We start from the raw sequence: 17,428 nt of genomic DNA on the forward strand, positions 1-17,428 counted from the left end.
AATTCTCACATATTTCAATGATGCTCTAAATTCTTCCAGCGTAAAACAATGTGCTTTGTCTGTTCTAGGCTACAAGCACAGTGTGGCGCATAAAAACAACTTCACAACACCAGAGACTAACTACATGTTCGAGGATGGGCGGATGATACCAGTGGCCCAAATTACATCACAGGAATACTGCTCCACTTACATCACGAAAAGTTTTTATGGCTTCTTCTCTCGTAAAGCAGAGTTGAAAGTAGCTTGTCGTAGTTTAATCAGCTTGCAGTTTCCATCTGGCTGCTACAGCCTCCGACCATACTGCAGCGACCACAACCGAATAGCATGCCGAGACAAACAGCTAATTGCTACTGAAAAAAACTTCCAAAGTCAACTTTAAGGCTCGGTCTGTGTACGCATCACTGTCCAACAAAACCCTTTAGCGCACACAGGCCACCAAAGAAAGAGAGCCGTATTCATTTGATCTATTTTAAGAGGGTCATCATGGCTGCCCAGCATAACAGGACAACTTCCAGTTAAAGTGAAAAAAAGAAATATGTCTTAACAGTATGTAGCCAGCCAATACCGTTGATGTAGTGAGACACTATTATATAGATGTTCTATACATGCAAATATGCTTTGTGTAGGATTGTGTGTATAAAACAGTCTTGACAGCTTTTAAACATGCGATGGCACCGCGGCCTCTCCTCCTCAGAGTGTTCACACCTGGTTGGATCTCATGAACTGGTTACAAGCCCATTTAAACAGAACGTTGGCTAATTCTGCCCCTAAATAGTACCGATGACACGCCGATGGAATATGCACATCCTCACACTCGACTTGGCTTCATCAACGGTGGTGAAAACTAATTTGAACTGCTGTTTCAGGTTATTTTAGCCCGACATGTGCGTGCAGCTCTGAGCAGGTGAGAAGCACCTGGGAGAGAATCAACGCGAGCTGAAATTGATGACCGAAGAAATGGTGTTCTAATCAGCCGATTGCTTTTCAACGCATTATCATTTTCCAGTATTGTTTAATTTACAACTCAGCAAGACTCCAACCAAACGTCCACACCCCTCCTTCTGTCGAGGCATATGGGCCTGTGAACCACAGCGCTCGGCTCAGCTCGGAACAATCACTGGCAGAGTGATATTCCACAAATATCAGAACGCAGGGAGCATCATCAGCATCTTCATGCAAGCAGATGTGCATGTTTATGTGTGTGCGCATGTATGTTAACGACACCGATTTTGAGCGTGAGTGAACTGAGAAATGACTGCATGCTGTGCTCGCACATACGCTAACACACACATAACACTGAGTCTCAGTGCTCGTGTCAGAGGGGAGGCAGTTTGTTCATATTCTGTCTGTATACAGAGAAAGGAGAGACAGCATCAATAATGTAGCATCTTGACTCCGGGAGTCCACAAAGTCAAATTAATCTCAAAGCCAAAGGAACAAAGGCTTCGCTATTTGACAAACAGGACATGCTGTAGTTTGTTCTGCTCTGACTCAGACTTGATAAGCAGAAAAGATCCAGAAAAGAACAGTTAGGGGGGCTTAGTAAAGGAGAGTAAAACACCAAAGGTGGCTAAAAGGGATCTTCAAAGGGAACGTCCTGACTCTTTTCAGCTCCTCTGACATTTCACTGCCTCAGACAGGCCCACCTTAGCTCTGCACTCCAACCGAAATACACACCTTTTACCTTCAGTCAAAACTGCCCCAGTCTAACCAGACTTCAGTGAAATTTGACTCAACTCACCCAAACTGAGATTGCTACTGCCTGCTACACAGTCTGACGAGCAAATACATCATATTCTTGTCTGTGAATATTTAATTCTGCCTGTGAATGAAAATGTGATCTATGGCCTTTATACTTCATATGTTATCGATAAATGTTCATTTTTAAAATGCAATCCATCAGAGGATAAGTATGTAGAATGAGTCATAAATATGTTTGTTTGATGAATATAAATGGTCACTTCAGCCAAATTATAAAAACACAACATTCATTGTCACTTACCTTGAGATAGTGCTAGGTTTAAGTTTTTAGACATCTGTCTCTGTGACTTCTGCTGCCACCTCAGTATAAAAGATGTTACTGGAATTTAATTTGTCAGTATCGAAGAGATATAGTGTATAACGAACTATAGTCTATAAAACTAACCGTGTGTTCTCTGATTTACCAGAGTAGAGGGGACATTTTTTTCATGAATAAGCACAAGAGTTTTACATTACAGTCATTTAGCAGACGCTTTTATCCAAAGCGACTTACAATTCAGATTCTACCACATTTCTACACCGTAGGCACAACTACGGGAGCAATGTTGGGGTTAAGTGTCTTGCTCAAGGACACATCGACATGCGACTAGTGGAGCCTGAGCCGGGGATCGAACCGCCGATCCTCTGATTGAAGGACGGCCCTGCTACCCACTTAGCCACAGTTGCCCGTGCCATTTACATCCATTGTATTGGGGATAAATAACTCCAAACACTGGATTCTTAAGATCAAAACTCTCTGTATGGCTCGATACCACGAGAGGAAAGTGATGTTTGCGTAATAAGGTTAGCTCAAACACTGGATGTATGTATCACGCTCTGGATTTGATAGCAAAGAAGCAAACATACATGATTTCAGAAGGTTTGACAGGTGTGGAGACTAATGACTCTGGATCCTTACAGGTTTATATCTGAGGGCATCTCGGTAGGATCCAAACAGAGCGGCCTGCACTCTCAGGAAGGCCCTCGCCACACCACTTCCTGTTGCCGTGGACTGCTTCTTCAGCTTGCTCTTCAGAGAGGACACCTGGTGGAAAACATAAAGGCAGGATGTGGGAGAGAAAGTGAGGGAAAGGGAGCGAGAGAGAGAGGTGGGAGGGTGATAAGGGAGAGATGGAGGGGTAAAAGTTAAATTATCACCTCTGAAATTGGGAGAGGAAACAGCTAGCCCATTCTGGGTGTGAAGTGTCACATTTGCAGGTCATCTCAAAATAGGAAAGAAAAGAAAGGGAAAAGCTTCAGCCTTTCCTCCTAGCTTATCTGTTGTGTAGCTGGGAGCACCTGCTGCTTTGCTAATTGAGCAGAGGACAGGGGGGAGGGGGGGGGACAGCAGAGAGGAAATGGAAACTCGCATCCTTGCTCTTCCACTCTCACCCTCTCCATGCTGCCACCCCCACTCTACTCCCCATCACCTTCTTGCTTTATCGCTTCTCCCTCCATCTCGTGCTCGTCCTCCTGTTTTCCCCTCCCCTGTTGGCTCTCCCGAACTCTCTCTAGAAAGGGACTCTTGACATAAAATGTCTTTAATTATTTCCCCCTCTCCTGGCTCTGTCTCCAGGACTCCAGGCGAGAGTGGAGGAGCAGCAGGCCCAAGCTTGTTTTAGGATGACAAAAGATTCACCCTGGCCACCGGGCCCTGGGGAGTCTTAGAAAGAAGTTGTCAAGAGGCTCTCCTCACCTGACTGTGTTGTGGCAGAGTGAGGAGGAGGCAGAGACAGCGAGGGACTGCTGCTCTCTGTGTGGGCTGTGCCAGCGTAGCACAAAAGCACAACGTTTGATTGGGTTGCACAGGAGGTCTAGATTACTGTAATACAGTCTGGTGTGCGCTGTTAGCAGGAGCATGGGCTTGGATCACGATTTTAAAGGAAAACCTATTAATTTAACCTTTAACCTCAGTAAGTGGACAAAAAAGAAAAATGGAACATCCTCACTAAATAACTTTGCAATGTTATATATTTAATTCTATACTGCATAATATCATATTATAAGATAAAATGCAACAATTAATGCCAAATCTTTGTATATAGAACTCAGAAGAGTGTCTCCTACACAGTACTGTGCCTGTGGCTGGTTCGGCTTTGGTGTCTTGGTCATGGGAACTACAAGAGGGCAGATAAAGCCAAAGCGCTCCAGGTAACAATTTGCTATCTTTTTACTTCAACACTCTGAATATGGGGGAGAGAAAACTGACTCCACATGCAGAACTGATAAAAGTGTGTGTGAAACAACAAGGATTTTGTTTAACATTGTGTCTGTTACATTTAACACTGCACTGCATATTTCACCAGTCAATACAATCACCTGTTTATACAGTGCAACATTGTGTGGGCTCTGGTGGTTGTTGGTTCAGAGTGTGTGTCATATATTTATGTGTGAATTGTCAGGCCTCTGTGAAGCAGCATCGAACATTTACTCCTAATTCTATACCATTATCAATATCATTAGTTTTAATGGAGTAGTATTTGTGGGCAGGAAGGAAAGAAAGCAAGACAATTTGAGGTTGTGTCAACCATTAAATGACCCCATTTCTTCTGTAATGTGATAGGATTTTGATCAGGTCTACTTCAATAGGAGGAGGGCCAGAAGTATCACGCTGTGTAGCTGCAGCGTTGGAGGGATATCGTGGTCTGGCATCTGCAATTAGCCTATCTAGAAAACTTCAGGGAGGAGAAGCAAAGTGTTAGCACACAGCTCATACAGAGGACCGGCGGAAAGAAACAGAGGAGGAGAGAAAGCGAGACAGAAAGAGTGGCAGTCTCAAACTGGGACAAAGACAAAACGAGCAGCGTGGATTCCTCTCCCCTGGGCTTTCTCACTCTCCACAACGTCCTCGCGCTGCCATTGCAAATGCTCGCAGGCATCAAACAAGAAGTTTATCACGGTTAAATTAACAAGTGTCATCTCCATATTCACTCATTGTGCTAAATGCTTTTATGTTTATGTAAAGGCCTTTTTGGAATTAATATTTCATGTTAATGTGCGTTTTCACTGAATTTCTTTTTTTTCATCCTCGCAAATCATTACACTGTCTTTTCTTTCAGGGGGGGGGGGGGGAGAATCAAAGCGAACACAATGTCAGTCTAAGTGGGGGAGGCATACCCCGAAGACTGTCAGAGAAGACGGGATAGCGGCGGAGTTTACTCTGCACACAGAGTTCTGTGCAGCAGCTTTGAACGGGTGAGAGCGCTGCAGTGGCAAACACTTTTTAATGAGGTGGGGACACAATCACTTGTGTTTTGTTAGCCGGAGAAAAATGGGTGATAAAGTAATAAGTTCAAAGTTTCACACTTATTCACAAGCAAGACGAGGCATGATGATGAAGATATTCTTCTTTCATCACATGTGGTAATAAATTTAATTGTCACATATAACATATATATCGTAGGAGTGCATGACAAATACCAGAATATCATTTTTGCTAATAGAGAAACAAAGCACAGTCTATCGGTGCGCTCCTTCACATAGACGCAAAAAAATAAATGTGTGTTCAGTAATTGGATATGGAATATGGCGTATATACCACAATCATCAGGTATGCCTCCACGGTAATGGTTCTGTCAAACTAATTAACTTCTACAGTTTGAGTGAAGCTAACGAGATGCGTACAGGCATCAGAGGAAGGCCAGGCTCTACAGGTGATAACCCTATTTGGCAGTGACATTTTTTAGTGTAAAGTCACAGTGGCGGTGATGAGATCAAAGGCAGAGAGTCCCCCATTGGGTCCAATTAGAACTGTAGCATTGTACAGGGAAGGGGCGGCAGGAGGAGAGAGGGGAGTGGGTGGTTGGGGGAGAGGGAGAGAAAAAAAAAAAACTGTTGAGTTATGATGTTCATAATCTATGCAGAGAGGCCTTTCCAGTACAGGTCCTCTCCCCATAGCTGTGATCTTTTCAATTTACATCAAGGGAAGATGGTCGGGGATGAAAGTGGGGCATCCGAGGCCCACAGAGGGCAGACGTGGGGCCTCATTAAGACCCAGCCCAGCTAGCCCCAAACAGGGTTTTGAAATGCGTCACATAAAGAGCATGGGGTCAGAGGTCAGACATAGAACAGATCTCCATTTAACTCTCCAGCTGGAGATGGTAATTAGCAGGTGCAATGATGATCCTTGCCTGACTGTACGGGATGACACCGCTGTAGGTGACACCAGGCATCTGTGTGTATCCGTGCATGTGTACACATGGACACACGCGGTGCCTGGTGTCACCTACAGCGGTATCATCAAAAAATTTACTTGACAAAAAAACAAAACGCCTCCGACTGTCTCTGTAAGAGATGAAGTAGCCTACGACTTCTACTGCCTTCTGACACTCAACCTGATAATAGCATATAACCCGAGCATATTCTTTAATCACTTCATGTTCTGCAGAACAACAAGCTCTATCTGCTCATATAGTCAGTCAGACCACACGGCATATGATGGTCATTGCTGTTAATTAATATCTGGACACGTTAACTTTCACTTACAGTTAACAACACAACACAAAAAACATGACAAAAGGTAAGAGCCATGGCTGACAATATACTATTTACTACTGAGTAAATGAGAAACACGTAAAAAAGTTACTCACAAAACTCTGAAAATATATTTAGAATTTTCCTCTAAATCTTCACTAGAGCATAAAAACCCTCCTAAATAACGACCCTGACACTTGTCTGTTGTTGGAAAAATAAATAAATAAAAAGTTGGGTTTTCTTCTCACAAAAAAAAGAATGTTTTGTTTAAGATTCTGTCCAGGGAAAGAAAGCCATGGGGACGCAATTAAAGAACTACAAAGAAAAGAAATAGTTATGAAAATCTCCCACTTTCTTTTGATGTGCTGCAGTCTGAACTGTACACACACACACACACACATCTGAACAAAGACACACAGAGAACCGGCAAATACTCTCATTCATGCACACACATACTTGTGCACAATGAGCATATAGCTTGCAATCTATGAAATGCATTCGTTCAATTCAAAAGAAATATTAGCTGTTCAATGATTTTTTGTTTTTCTTTAATTAGCCTCCATTTTCAGTCTTGCAGTAAATTGCACAATAATGGGGATATTACTTAATTTAATGGGGTGGAGTTTACTACAATCTCTCACAACTAACACATAAGACCACTAACCTCTAGTCTGGTATGATCGAAACTATTATGAACACTAAATTAGCAAAATTATGTGATAAAATAAATCGTTAAAAAACGAAAAAAAGACTGAAATAGACAAACTATTAAGGCACGCCGTGAGACATATAATTCTGAGTCGTTCACTATGTTGATCTGCTGTTAAGTACATGCAACACAATAAGTTAGTCAAGCGAAATGAAAAAGAGTGAGAAAGGAAGGGGGAGAACAAATTCAGTGTGTGTGTGTTTTAATAGGGCCATCTCATTGCCATGAGACTCTCCCCGGTGTGGGGTTACTTTGTCAAGCTGACCTCTTATAGCAGCTGAGCGGCTGAGTTTTGCATACATAATTAACTACAGCTAAATGTCATCTCTCACTTCAATAACTAACGCAGTGGGTGATGCTGCTCTCTCTTTTTGACTCCTAATCCAGAGTGAACCGCCGGCAGAACGAGCATGTGAAAATGAAGTGCGGCTTTCAAACTCCACATGATTAAATGGGGGGCTGTAACACTGCAGAGAGAGAGTGTATGCACAGTTCAGCGCCGTCTCAACAATCATAACCTGTAAAATAATGTCTCAAATGAGCACATATCAACATTTGCAGTCGGTCGACACTCAATAGCAACAGCAAAACTACTTTGGATCTTGCTATTATCTGTTGTAGACAGCAGGACTGGTTCTGGTAAAGTACAGTATGTATCTGAGGTGGAGCAACCGCGTTCCCAGCACTGAGCGAACGTCAAGTTAGTACAGCATGTGAGGGGCTTTACTGTAGGTGGCTCCGCTATACTGAGAAGACAACCAATGAAATGAAAAACACGCGGCTGTATCTAAAATGAAAATGGGACAATCTGGTGGACGTACCAAAAATCTGTGAGTAGCAAAAGTTTACTGCTGAACTAGATCTGAATGTCATTGATGAACATTCCTGGCCGAAAAACGTGTAAGTGTCCCTGTGTGTGTGTGTGTGTGTGTGTGTGTGTGTGTGTGTGTGTGTGTGTGTGTCGGTGCATCTGCGAGTGTGAGTGTTTGCCTGCTGTCGGCTGTACTCTGTTGTAGATGTTGTTTTCTGGGAGCATCGGAAACTGAACACCAAATTAAAGCCGCAATGTTTGATTAAGTGTGCCAGGTGATCTCAGGAGAGGCGCGCAGACACAACCTCAACCCCCTCATTCATTTGTAAACCTCCAAATGCAGGCTTGAAATACAGGAAGTAGGAGTGTACGCTTTAAATCTCCCCCTTGATTGGGAATACAAATGATCAAATGTATGAAGGCTAGGAATGTATGGGTACACGGTGTCAGCAAAGTAGCGGGAGGCAGAGAGGAGGAGAATAGAAGGAATTAGGCTGTGATGTGAAAGAGAGCATCTGAAAATAAAGATGTAAGCTGCATTGTAGCGCCTCACCTTGAATATGTGGCACAGAAAGAATAATACATGAAAAAAAATTCCCGTCATTGGTTTGAGATCAATTGCCGGGATCAAATAAAAGTCTGATTCAGCCACACACTGTTTGTTTTCAGAATTAACAGACTCCTAATTCGCTATTCTTGGATACTTTTAATGACGAGCGCGGTAAACAGCTCCACCAACCAAAAGCCAATTATAACTTTATCAGCACCATCTCTGTGTGGAAGAGGAATTGTGGATCTCAGAAAGAGAAACATAAATACCTTGATCTTCCAGGGAAAGAAATGTTTTTTATTGAATATTTATTTTCAGTGCGCTTGTCAACACATTGATTTTACTGACACGAGCATTCTCTCTGAGATTAATATGATTTATTAATGTGTAAAAACTATTGAAACTTTCAGTTCAACTGAGGCAATCTTAAAATACGCAAACTCCAGCTAAATATACACTACGTAAAATAAATTTAAAAGGAATATATTTCTCTAATAATATCTAAAATAACTAGCGTAATAACAAAATAGCTCAAACAGAAAAGCACAGATGAAAAAAAAATAAAAAAATAGTTGATCTGCATTATTTTTTTTATACCAAGATACGTAAATATACTGGTTAATATAGGAAATGCTTAGATTGACTTTCAATAAACACTAAACGAATCGTACAGGTTAAGAAAAAAAAAGAGATTGATTTTAATGCCGCTGTCAAAAAAAGCTTTAAAAAGACGAATCCAGAACAAAAGATCAATTAATGCTGATCGTTTCATTCATATGACATTTCCAATTTTAAAATGTCAATCGTTATTCTCAGACTGTTGCATCCTTTTTTTGACCCGTTACCAATTACTCTGCTATTCAGATCTTTCCCTTTTCTGCTAAACGGAACCGCTACTGGCATGGTAGCATTTGTAATAGTCAATAAATCTAAAATATTATGTGAAGTTGCGGGAAAAGACCATTAAGGGGCGGGCCCTAGTGGAGCCGGTGCAGGGGTCCTGTCTGAAAGAAGGCGGCTAATTCAGGACAACTGTGAACTCTGAACCTGCTAACAGCTCGGCCACTGGTCAGCCGAGCCACTTAATAGAGTCCACATGTGCTCACACAGCCTGCATTGCCATAATTAAACGGATCTCTAAAGGTTTGCTTGAATCTAAATCAGAGTGCTTTGTTTTCACTTTTAGTTCGACTTGAAAGACGGACAAAAACTGCCTGTGGCCTTCACCTTTTAATCCATTTCATGCTTTATATATATTCATGCAAAGTGATGCTGGGCTTTTTAAAGTGAGAATAATCATTACTTCATTGGTCTCAGGGCTTCAGTTTCACACTGCATAAAGCCTGAGTGTTAAGTAGCCAGTGTTACAGTGAGAATTAGAGAGCGATGAAGAGTGTTTTAATAGCTTCGAAACAACGCGCGGCGGCTCAGCCCAGGCACAGAATCGCTCGGCATTAATCAAAATTTCAGGCCTTTTTGACAAACTGAACAATGCCTCAAACATCTCCTCGTGTGTAAACACAAACATCAAATGCCATGTGGCACGTCCTCATCACGAACACGCTAACTAACAAGAGACCTGGAATTCCACTCAATTAGTACCTGCTCGCTTCCTTATTAATCTACGAGCCCCGGTGAAAAGATGAGAGGAGACAGGGAGGAAAAAAACAAAAAAAATTAATCGGAATAAAAACAACAACAACCATTTGTTGCAATAAATATATTAATGCCAGTGTGGTTTTCGTTTCAGGTGGTGTAATTTGACATGATACGTGGGCTATGTTCTGTCATTAGTAAGGAAAAATGGTGAGTAGGGGATCAAAGCAAAAAGGCTCAGAGTCTGCCACTTAATTTATCACACGGCAAAGACAAAGGCTTTTCTCACGGCTTCTGTCGCTTTTCAAAAGCCCTGACTCCTTTTTATGACAAACTCACTTTGCAATTTAATTCAGGGCTCGAGTCCCTGGGTGCAGAAAAGCAAGCAGGCAGGAAGTGAGAAGAAGGCGCTGCAGCCAGACAGACAGACAGACAGACAGGCAAAGGAGCAGGAGAAGCAAACAGCGGGCGCAAGAAGCGTCCAGGCTGGTGGTAAGTACTGTGCGAGAGAGACAAGAAGGCAGACAGGTGTCATGAAACTCGAGCAGCCAGGCAGCAAGGCAGGCGATAAGGAAGGCAGGCAAACAGGCTAATAAAGAGTAGGCAGGAAATTGTATAAAATGTATAAAAAGGGAAAGATCGCATCACTGCAGGTTGTGAGGGGGCATCAATACACACTAGCAGCCGTACTAGGCTGAGCAGCGCTGCTAAATCAGGAGAACCAGAGAAGTGTGGGAGTGTGACAGGGTCTGGAGTCTATTGGCCAGTGGATTGAATTATATATTGCGGGTAGGACAGGAGTCCGGTAGGCGGTGTAACCTGAGAATATACTGTTAGCAGTGCAGATAAAAGTGAGTCCGCAGCCTCAGCGGGGGGCCTCACAGAGGGGCTGTAATATATACATCCATAAAAGCAGCTAAACAAATAAATTCCTTCGACAAAGACGGGGAAGACAACCGTGTGTGTCGTTCTCTGTGTTTGTGTGTGCATATGAGAGAATGTGTGTGTGTAAATGTGTGAGTGACCCGCACATCGTGGTGATGCTTCCTGGAGCACTGACGCCGGTCAGTGCTCCATTAATTAAAGAGACGATGCACTGGCAGGTGGCTTCACTGCCCACACTGGTAATTGGCCCCCTTCTTCCCACTATCTCCCCCTAGAAAATCACCCATCTCTGCCTTTTCTTTTCCCTTCTCTGCCTTGTTCCCTCCTCCTATCTCCCGCTCTCAGAAAGATGCCAGTGGGCAGGCAGAAATGCAAGACTTTGTGAAATAATGATTAGAATGGATGGAGATGAAGGGAAGGGAGTTGCACATTTTTCCACAAGCCTCTGATGGTCGGGGAATGCTGTTTGCCTTCAAGCGTCATACGACGCGACGGGAGTTTACTTTAGACAGCCACAATCTGAGGAGCCAGTACTGCAGTCATTAATGATGCGGGGAGGGGACAAAGCTGTACTTTGACAAGTTTCTGCATGTGTATGTGTTTGTCTGTGTGTGTTTCTCTGTTTGCGTGTGCACACGGGCGTGAGTCTGGATGTGAAAGAGGAAAAATGAACCTTCTGTGTGTCATGCGTAATGAGACAATAAAGGTTGAGAAGCTCGGAAGGTGTGTGCGTGTGCGCGTGTGTGTGTCTCACCACGTCACTGGGCAGGTTGTGCAGGTCATCAAAGGGACTCTCCAGGGTGTTGGTGTCCACATTCAGAATAACCACATCCTCCAGTGATCGACTGCGTACTCTCTAAAGGAGGAAATGTCCAGTGTCATCAGCAACAGTGCACACGCCGCCACAGTAACGAAAACATCTCGCAATATGGAACAAATCTCCAATAGTAATAGTATTACTACATGTCCAATTTTGCATTCAGAAGTGTTTATATTATTGACAATATAAAAAATATTTTTTTACATAATCAAATTGATCCATTATTTATTTACAATCTAGCATTTCATAGCAATTTATTGTGGTAACTGTTGAAAATTGGTAGAATCATGTATGGTTTACATATTTTAATGAACAACGAACCTGAGAATATAGTTTGGTTATTAATTACTCAAACAATAAGGAGAAGTGTGGCCCAGGTGTGTTTGGTAGCAGACAAAGTCTTCTCTGTACTGAAGCCCCAGGAAGGAGAAAGCACAGCGGTCACATTTAAAACCACACTGTCATCGCACTCCTTTACGATTAACGATGAAATATGGCGCGAAGGAAAAAAATATATATTAGGACATATTTATTGTAACACACACACACGCTAACAAAATGAAGAATGGCACTGAGAGGAAACATTTGGATTGCGCAAACATTTTCCACAGTACCAAAACCTCATGCATCAACAACAACACAGTGATGCTGTGCTGTGCTGTGCTGCGTGCATTCTGATGGCGACAAATTCAGCGATTATTTCAGTGTGGCGCAGGATGCAGGCAGGTGTGGGTGGGTGGGGGGGGGAGGTAGCATAGTGTGTGAATTTCTAGTTTGTCACTTTTGTGACAGCCTGTGCAGTGGAGGCTCACATGCTGATCTGGACTAATTATGTAGTGGCGGAAAGGGGGTCTGTCACGGATGCAGAGTGTGATAAATACTGCCACTGCTGCAACTGTCAGACAAATATCACACACACACACACACACACACACACACAAATATATGTGCATTACAACATATGCATTTGCACAATTTACACACGCACACACACACAAACACTTACATACCAACACTTACACATAAGTGTAAATGTGCGCGTGCTTGCAACATGCATTCACACACAACAGCAGTGCTGGTGAAGGCTTGCCCCCCCAACCAACACACAGGGTTTAGCAATGAAGTAGAAAGGCTCTTTGTTCGCAGATGCTTTTCTGCCTTTCTCTCTCTGTCTTTTGTACTCCTGGTTAAGAATGCACACAAGCAAGACAGGGCGATAAAGAGGAAAAAAACAATCTGTCACTTTTTTGATTCAATGTGTTGCAGATGACAAAAATTGCCTTAAAGAAATATTTTATACCAAAATTAAGAGCACAACGCACCGAACGAGGTGCAGCATTTATACAGCTGACCATACATACTGTACAGAGGGAATAAGAGGACTTGACTATACACATTTACTATATACATTACATTTAATTCCTAATGCTATTTTGTTGTTCTTTTTAAGAAAATCCACTGAAATTCATACCGTGTATCTGATGCAAAATAGAAAAAAATCATCATTTTACATTTCATATACAGTACAGTTTTCAAAATATACATCAATTTGCAGCAACATGTATAAATATGCACACACAGTACAATGATGTACATTTAAACACATGCACATTTATATGCATACCCAGAGATTAACTAACGTACCTCCAGCAGACTGAGATGAACACCCACAAAGTATGGCATGGGGGCACTGTGGATGGAGAGAGGAAAACAAAGCTGTGAGCAATACCAACCTCAGATACATGCAGTGAGGAAACATTTATAGAGGCTACACTATACGGCACATTTCACCCGCCCATCTGAAAAGTAAAAACTGAATGTGGAGGATATCGTTTGATCAACATTGTACTTAATCAATGTGTTGAAATCTGATTAATCTTTAGTTATTCATCAAGAGATGAACTGGAATAAATCACAGCCTGTTAAAGTGAGGATTTGGTGTTTTTCTTTGTATTCTTATATCATTTTAAACAGAATGCTGTTCGGGGTTATACCAAATGAAGATATGACCTGGCTGTACCATAAGTTGTGATTATTTCAACTTCTTATACACTAAGTTATACATTTGAAAGATCAATCAATCAATAGATCATTAAAACAAACATTATTGAAAACCCCAAATGATATCCACATATATACCGAATGATCAAAGCTAAGAATATAAGCCGAAACTATTTCTTAAGTAAAATGTATTTATATAAAATGTATCAAATATCATATTTCATCAACTGCTGGAAATGATGTGAAACTACTAGAATGCAACAGTTGTGCACTGGATGCATTGAAACTAACTAACCTCGCATGAGATAACATCATCGTAACATAGGCAGCAAAACTGATTGTCGTCCATATGTTGTTCTCAATCATATCACATGTACGGCACAGCCGCTGACACAAAATCAGACTTCAAAATCATTTCCCCAACAAATAACATGCGTCTCAAATTGGGAAACAGATTAGGTGTGTGTGTGTGTGTGTGTGTGCGCGCACGTGTGGCAGTACAGGCAAATGTATGTAGTGCTACTAATTTAAAGAAGTTACCAGAAAACAAGTTTCTCCTTCATTCTGACTCTGAATATTTTGGATTTTCCAGCATTAACTTGTTGCTTAAAAAGGTTTTGTAAATTCTGTCTAAAACGTTCACCCTCAGCGAACAGTAAGCTTTCATTTACACACAGAAAGAAACGTTATTCTCATGCTAAAACTCTTATTCCGAGCACTATTTATTAGAATGATAAAAAATAATCTTAACAGTATCAAAAACGCTTTTGCATAACATGTCATGAGGTTTCTAACAAGATGCTGGATTCAGAGAGTAAAGACAGACTTGGAACTCTGTCTCAAAAGCTAAAGGGTAGAAGTGTGAAAATGTTTTCATTTTACTCTACAAATATGCTTTTCATGCTTATTATCATGCAAGTCTTGTTTTATGTGACATTTATATCCAGATTGAAAGTTGGTGGCAAGGAAAGACTGAATCATAGAGTACGTTTCCCATCCACCAAGACCAAGACAATCAACAAAAACAGTCAAATAATAGTAACCATTTTTATGATGAGGTTTCCAGAGGAGGCAATAATCGGATCGCTTTGGGTCAGCGTCGTCCGAGCCAGAATGATTCAGAGGCCACAGGCTTGTAATCAACTTAAAGCTACAAAACAAACAGCAGGCCTGTAGCTCTGAACTTTAGCCGCCGCTGTCTTCTGTTTCATGAATGTACTGGCTTTCAACATCTACACATGCACACACACACACACACACACGCACAGCATCTAATATAATCGAGTTATCTAATCAGTGCATGGAGGACACCCCTGTGATTAAATAAGATAACGATGAGTCTTCACAGAGTGTTGAAAATCACATTTTACTGTCAGTGATGAATAGCTTTTTGAAGCAGACGTGTCCCTCATGGCTAAAGCACTGTACCGTATGTGCTATCCGCACTGATTCGACAAAAGCTTCCTTTCCCACTCTTTTCTTACATGTACATATCTGAAGTTGATATGAACACATGTAGATTTGTAAATGAGCTGATGCTCTCCAATAGAGTCCATTCAGATGACTTGGATTTGAGTTGGATGGGTGGTAATGAACCCCTGTGAGGCTTACGATGATGCGAGTTCGGCGCTAGCAGTGGCATGAAATATGCAGCAAGGTGATCCGGGTGGTTCGTTATGTCGAGGGGCCACACAGGAGAAGGCGCACACCGAGAGGAATCGTGAGAAACGACTCGGAGAACGGGCGTGTGCGTGTCTGCACTTTTACACCGAGGTTTTAGCAACAGAGCCCGGTGCATGACCAGCACACACGGCGTGATGTGCGATTACGTGTCTATAATGGCAGGTATGTGCGTGAGCGTGCATGTGTGTGTGTGATTTAGAGGGTGGCTGGAAAAAGAGCGAACGAAGAAGAGAAAAGATGGGGGTGTAAACATGTATTATGATGATCCTGATGGTTTTCTTGTGTGTGTGTGTGTGTGTGTGTGTGTGTGTGTGTGTGTGTGTGTGTGTGTGTGTTTCAGAGGTGGTCAGCCTTACCAGCAGTAGTCCAGAAGATGCGGGGGCAGTACAGGGATGAAGATGTGCTGCCAGTACATAGGAAAGAGCAGAGCAGCTGCACCGTGGACACATGCAGTTAACTACAGAGAGGGAAAGAAGCGAGACATACTCAACACAACTTTCCAAGGCAACGCTAAAACTAAGAAAAGCAAAAACATTTCGATGCTCTATGTTTACTGGTCATTTCAATTATTTGTCAGTCTACAAAGAAGTAGAAATAGTAGAAAATATATTTGAAAAAAATACTGCTAGTCTTCTTTTCTTTCACGTTCATTTCTTTAACTTATTCAAGTAACTTCCGACACAACTAAAGTCCATCGAAAAAGTCGAGAGAACAGCAGCTCTATTTCCTTCTGAACAATATTCTGTTTATTACAAATAGAGAGGTCTGATCAAGGTTGTTGCTGTGGTGACGCTTCGTGTTAAAATATGTCTGATTTCATCGAGTTGGCTTTTAATCTTGCTCACAAAAAAAAGACAAAAGCACTCGGAAAGACAAACGTGGTGCACCGACATATGTCTGGTGCTGTTGTGATGAACACGACCTGCGAGCTATTGTTGGAGGAAGAGAAGAACAGACTGAAAGCTGAAGATCAACCAGTTGATAAACACAGTCTTAAACACATGACGGAAACACAGCAGAGGAGAGACGGAGTGATGAGGAGGTGAGAGGGAAAGTACTGAAAAGACTGACATGAAGAAAAGGCAACACATGCTTTACACACATGGAACCAATGTTTCCTCCACATTGATTCATTTGTGGCGGGTCATCACTGCAATAATATTGCTGCTTTTGCACATTGAGACATTTTAATAAAAAAAAGAATTCAAAGCACAGATTCTAACCTGTTTTTGCACACAGAAATGAGAGCAAATACAAGCCCAGCGTTCATAATTAACTGCTTTTAAATTCAATGTGAGAATTGTGCTGCGACCAGCACAAAAACAACAAAAGGAGCCCAAAACAGTGCCGACAGTCATCATAAAAAAATCTGAATTACACCAACTAGTCTGACTTCCAAATTAAAGAGAAAATAAGCCCTTTTTCAACAAATAATGAGAAGCAATCACATGAATATGGCATTCCTTTTCAAAGGAGCTCTCTACATTGTCAAACAAACATTACACATGAAATTAAAGTCATTGTCTCCCATTGTCTTAAAACCAGAACCCCCCCTCTTGACATCCCATCTCATGAAAACCCAGATATAGTAATGACCTGCAACACACACACACACACACACACACACACACACACACACACACACACACACACACGGCAGGAGAAAGAGGCGTTAGCTCATCCCCCAGATTAAAATAACATGATTAAATATGGAAAGAGAACAGAGGTCTGAGGGGCTCCTGCGGGACTTCATTAGGGCAAATTGCCAAAGAATGAAACATGAGTTAGCCAAGAGAGACTGCGGGCTAGGCGAATACCGCCGGGACCCTCGGAGCAGCAGCCGCCGTTATACTGCTGCAGCTTCACAGTCAATGTGTGAAGCGGACACACACACACACAACTACCAGGAGACCCCATGCTCACTCACACATACACAGTGTCACAATTGACCGGCCAAAAGCGGATGAGCTCGACAACTGAAACCCACGGCGGCCAGAGAAAGAGGAAGAGAGCCCCACCCTCTGAATGCACCCCGGACATCAACACCGGACATCTGAAAGGCTTAAAACAAAAAGTGTGTGTTTGTGTGCGTGTGTCCATGTGCATCCCTCCCTGCATGCTTGTTTTAACTGCATTCATTTTTCATATCGGCTGAAAAAA

The 17,428-nt window shown here is 42.2% G+C and overlaps 1 protein-coding gene across 1 annotated transcript in view; it reads right to left on the reverse strand.

Annotated features, from left to right (window-relative positions):
• Nucleotides 1–17,428, reverse strand: part of dennd1b (DENN/MADD domain containing 1B) — a 97,177-nt gene that overhangs the window by 21,756 nt on the left and 57,993 nt on the right. The window contains exons 10-13 of the mRNA XM_079267040.1: nt 15,625–15,725; nt 13,229–13,274; nt 11,519–11,620; nt 2,660–2,785 (exon numbers count right to left, since the gene is read on the reverse strand). Of these exons, the coding sequence (XP_079123166.1) occupies nt 2,660–2,785; nt 11,519–11,620; nt 13,229–13,274; nt 15,625–15,725 (375 nt within the window). The remainder of the gene's footprint in view (nt 1–2,659; nt 2,786–11,518; nt 11,621–13,228; nt 13,275–15,624; nt 15,726–17,428) is intronic.

Source organism: Melanostigma gelatinosum (assembly GCF_949748355.1).
Source record: "Melanostigma gelatinosum genome assembly, chromosome: 4".
NCBI lineage: Eukaryota > Metazoa > Chordata > Actinopteri > Perciformes > Zoarcidae > Melanostigma > Melanostigma gelatinosum.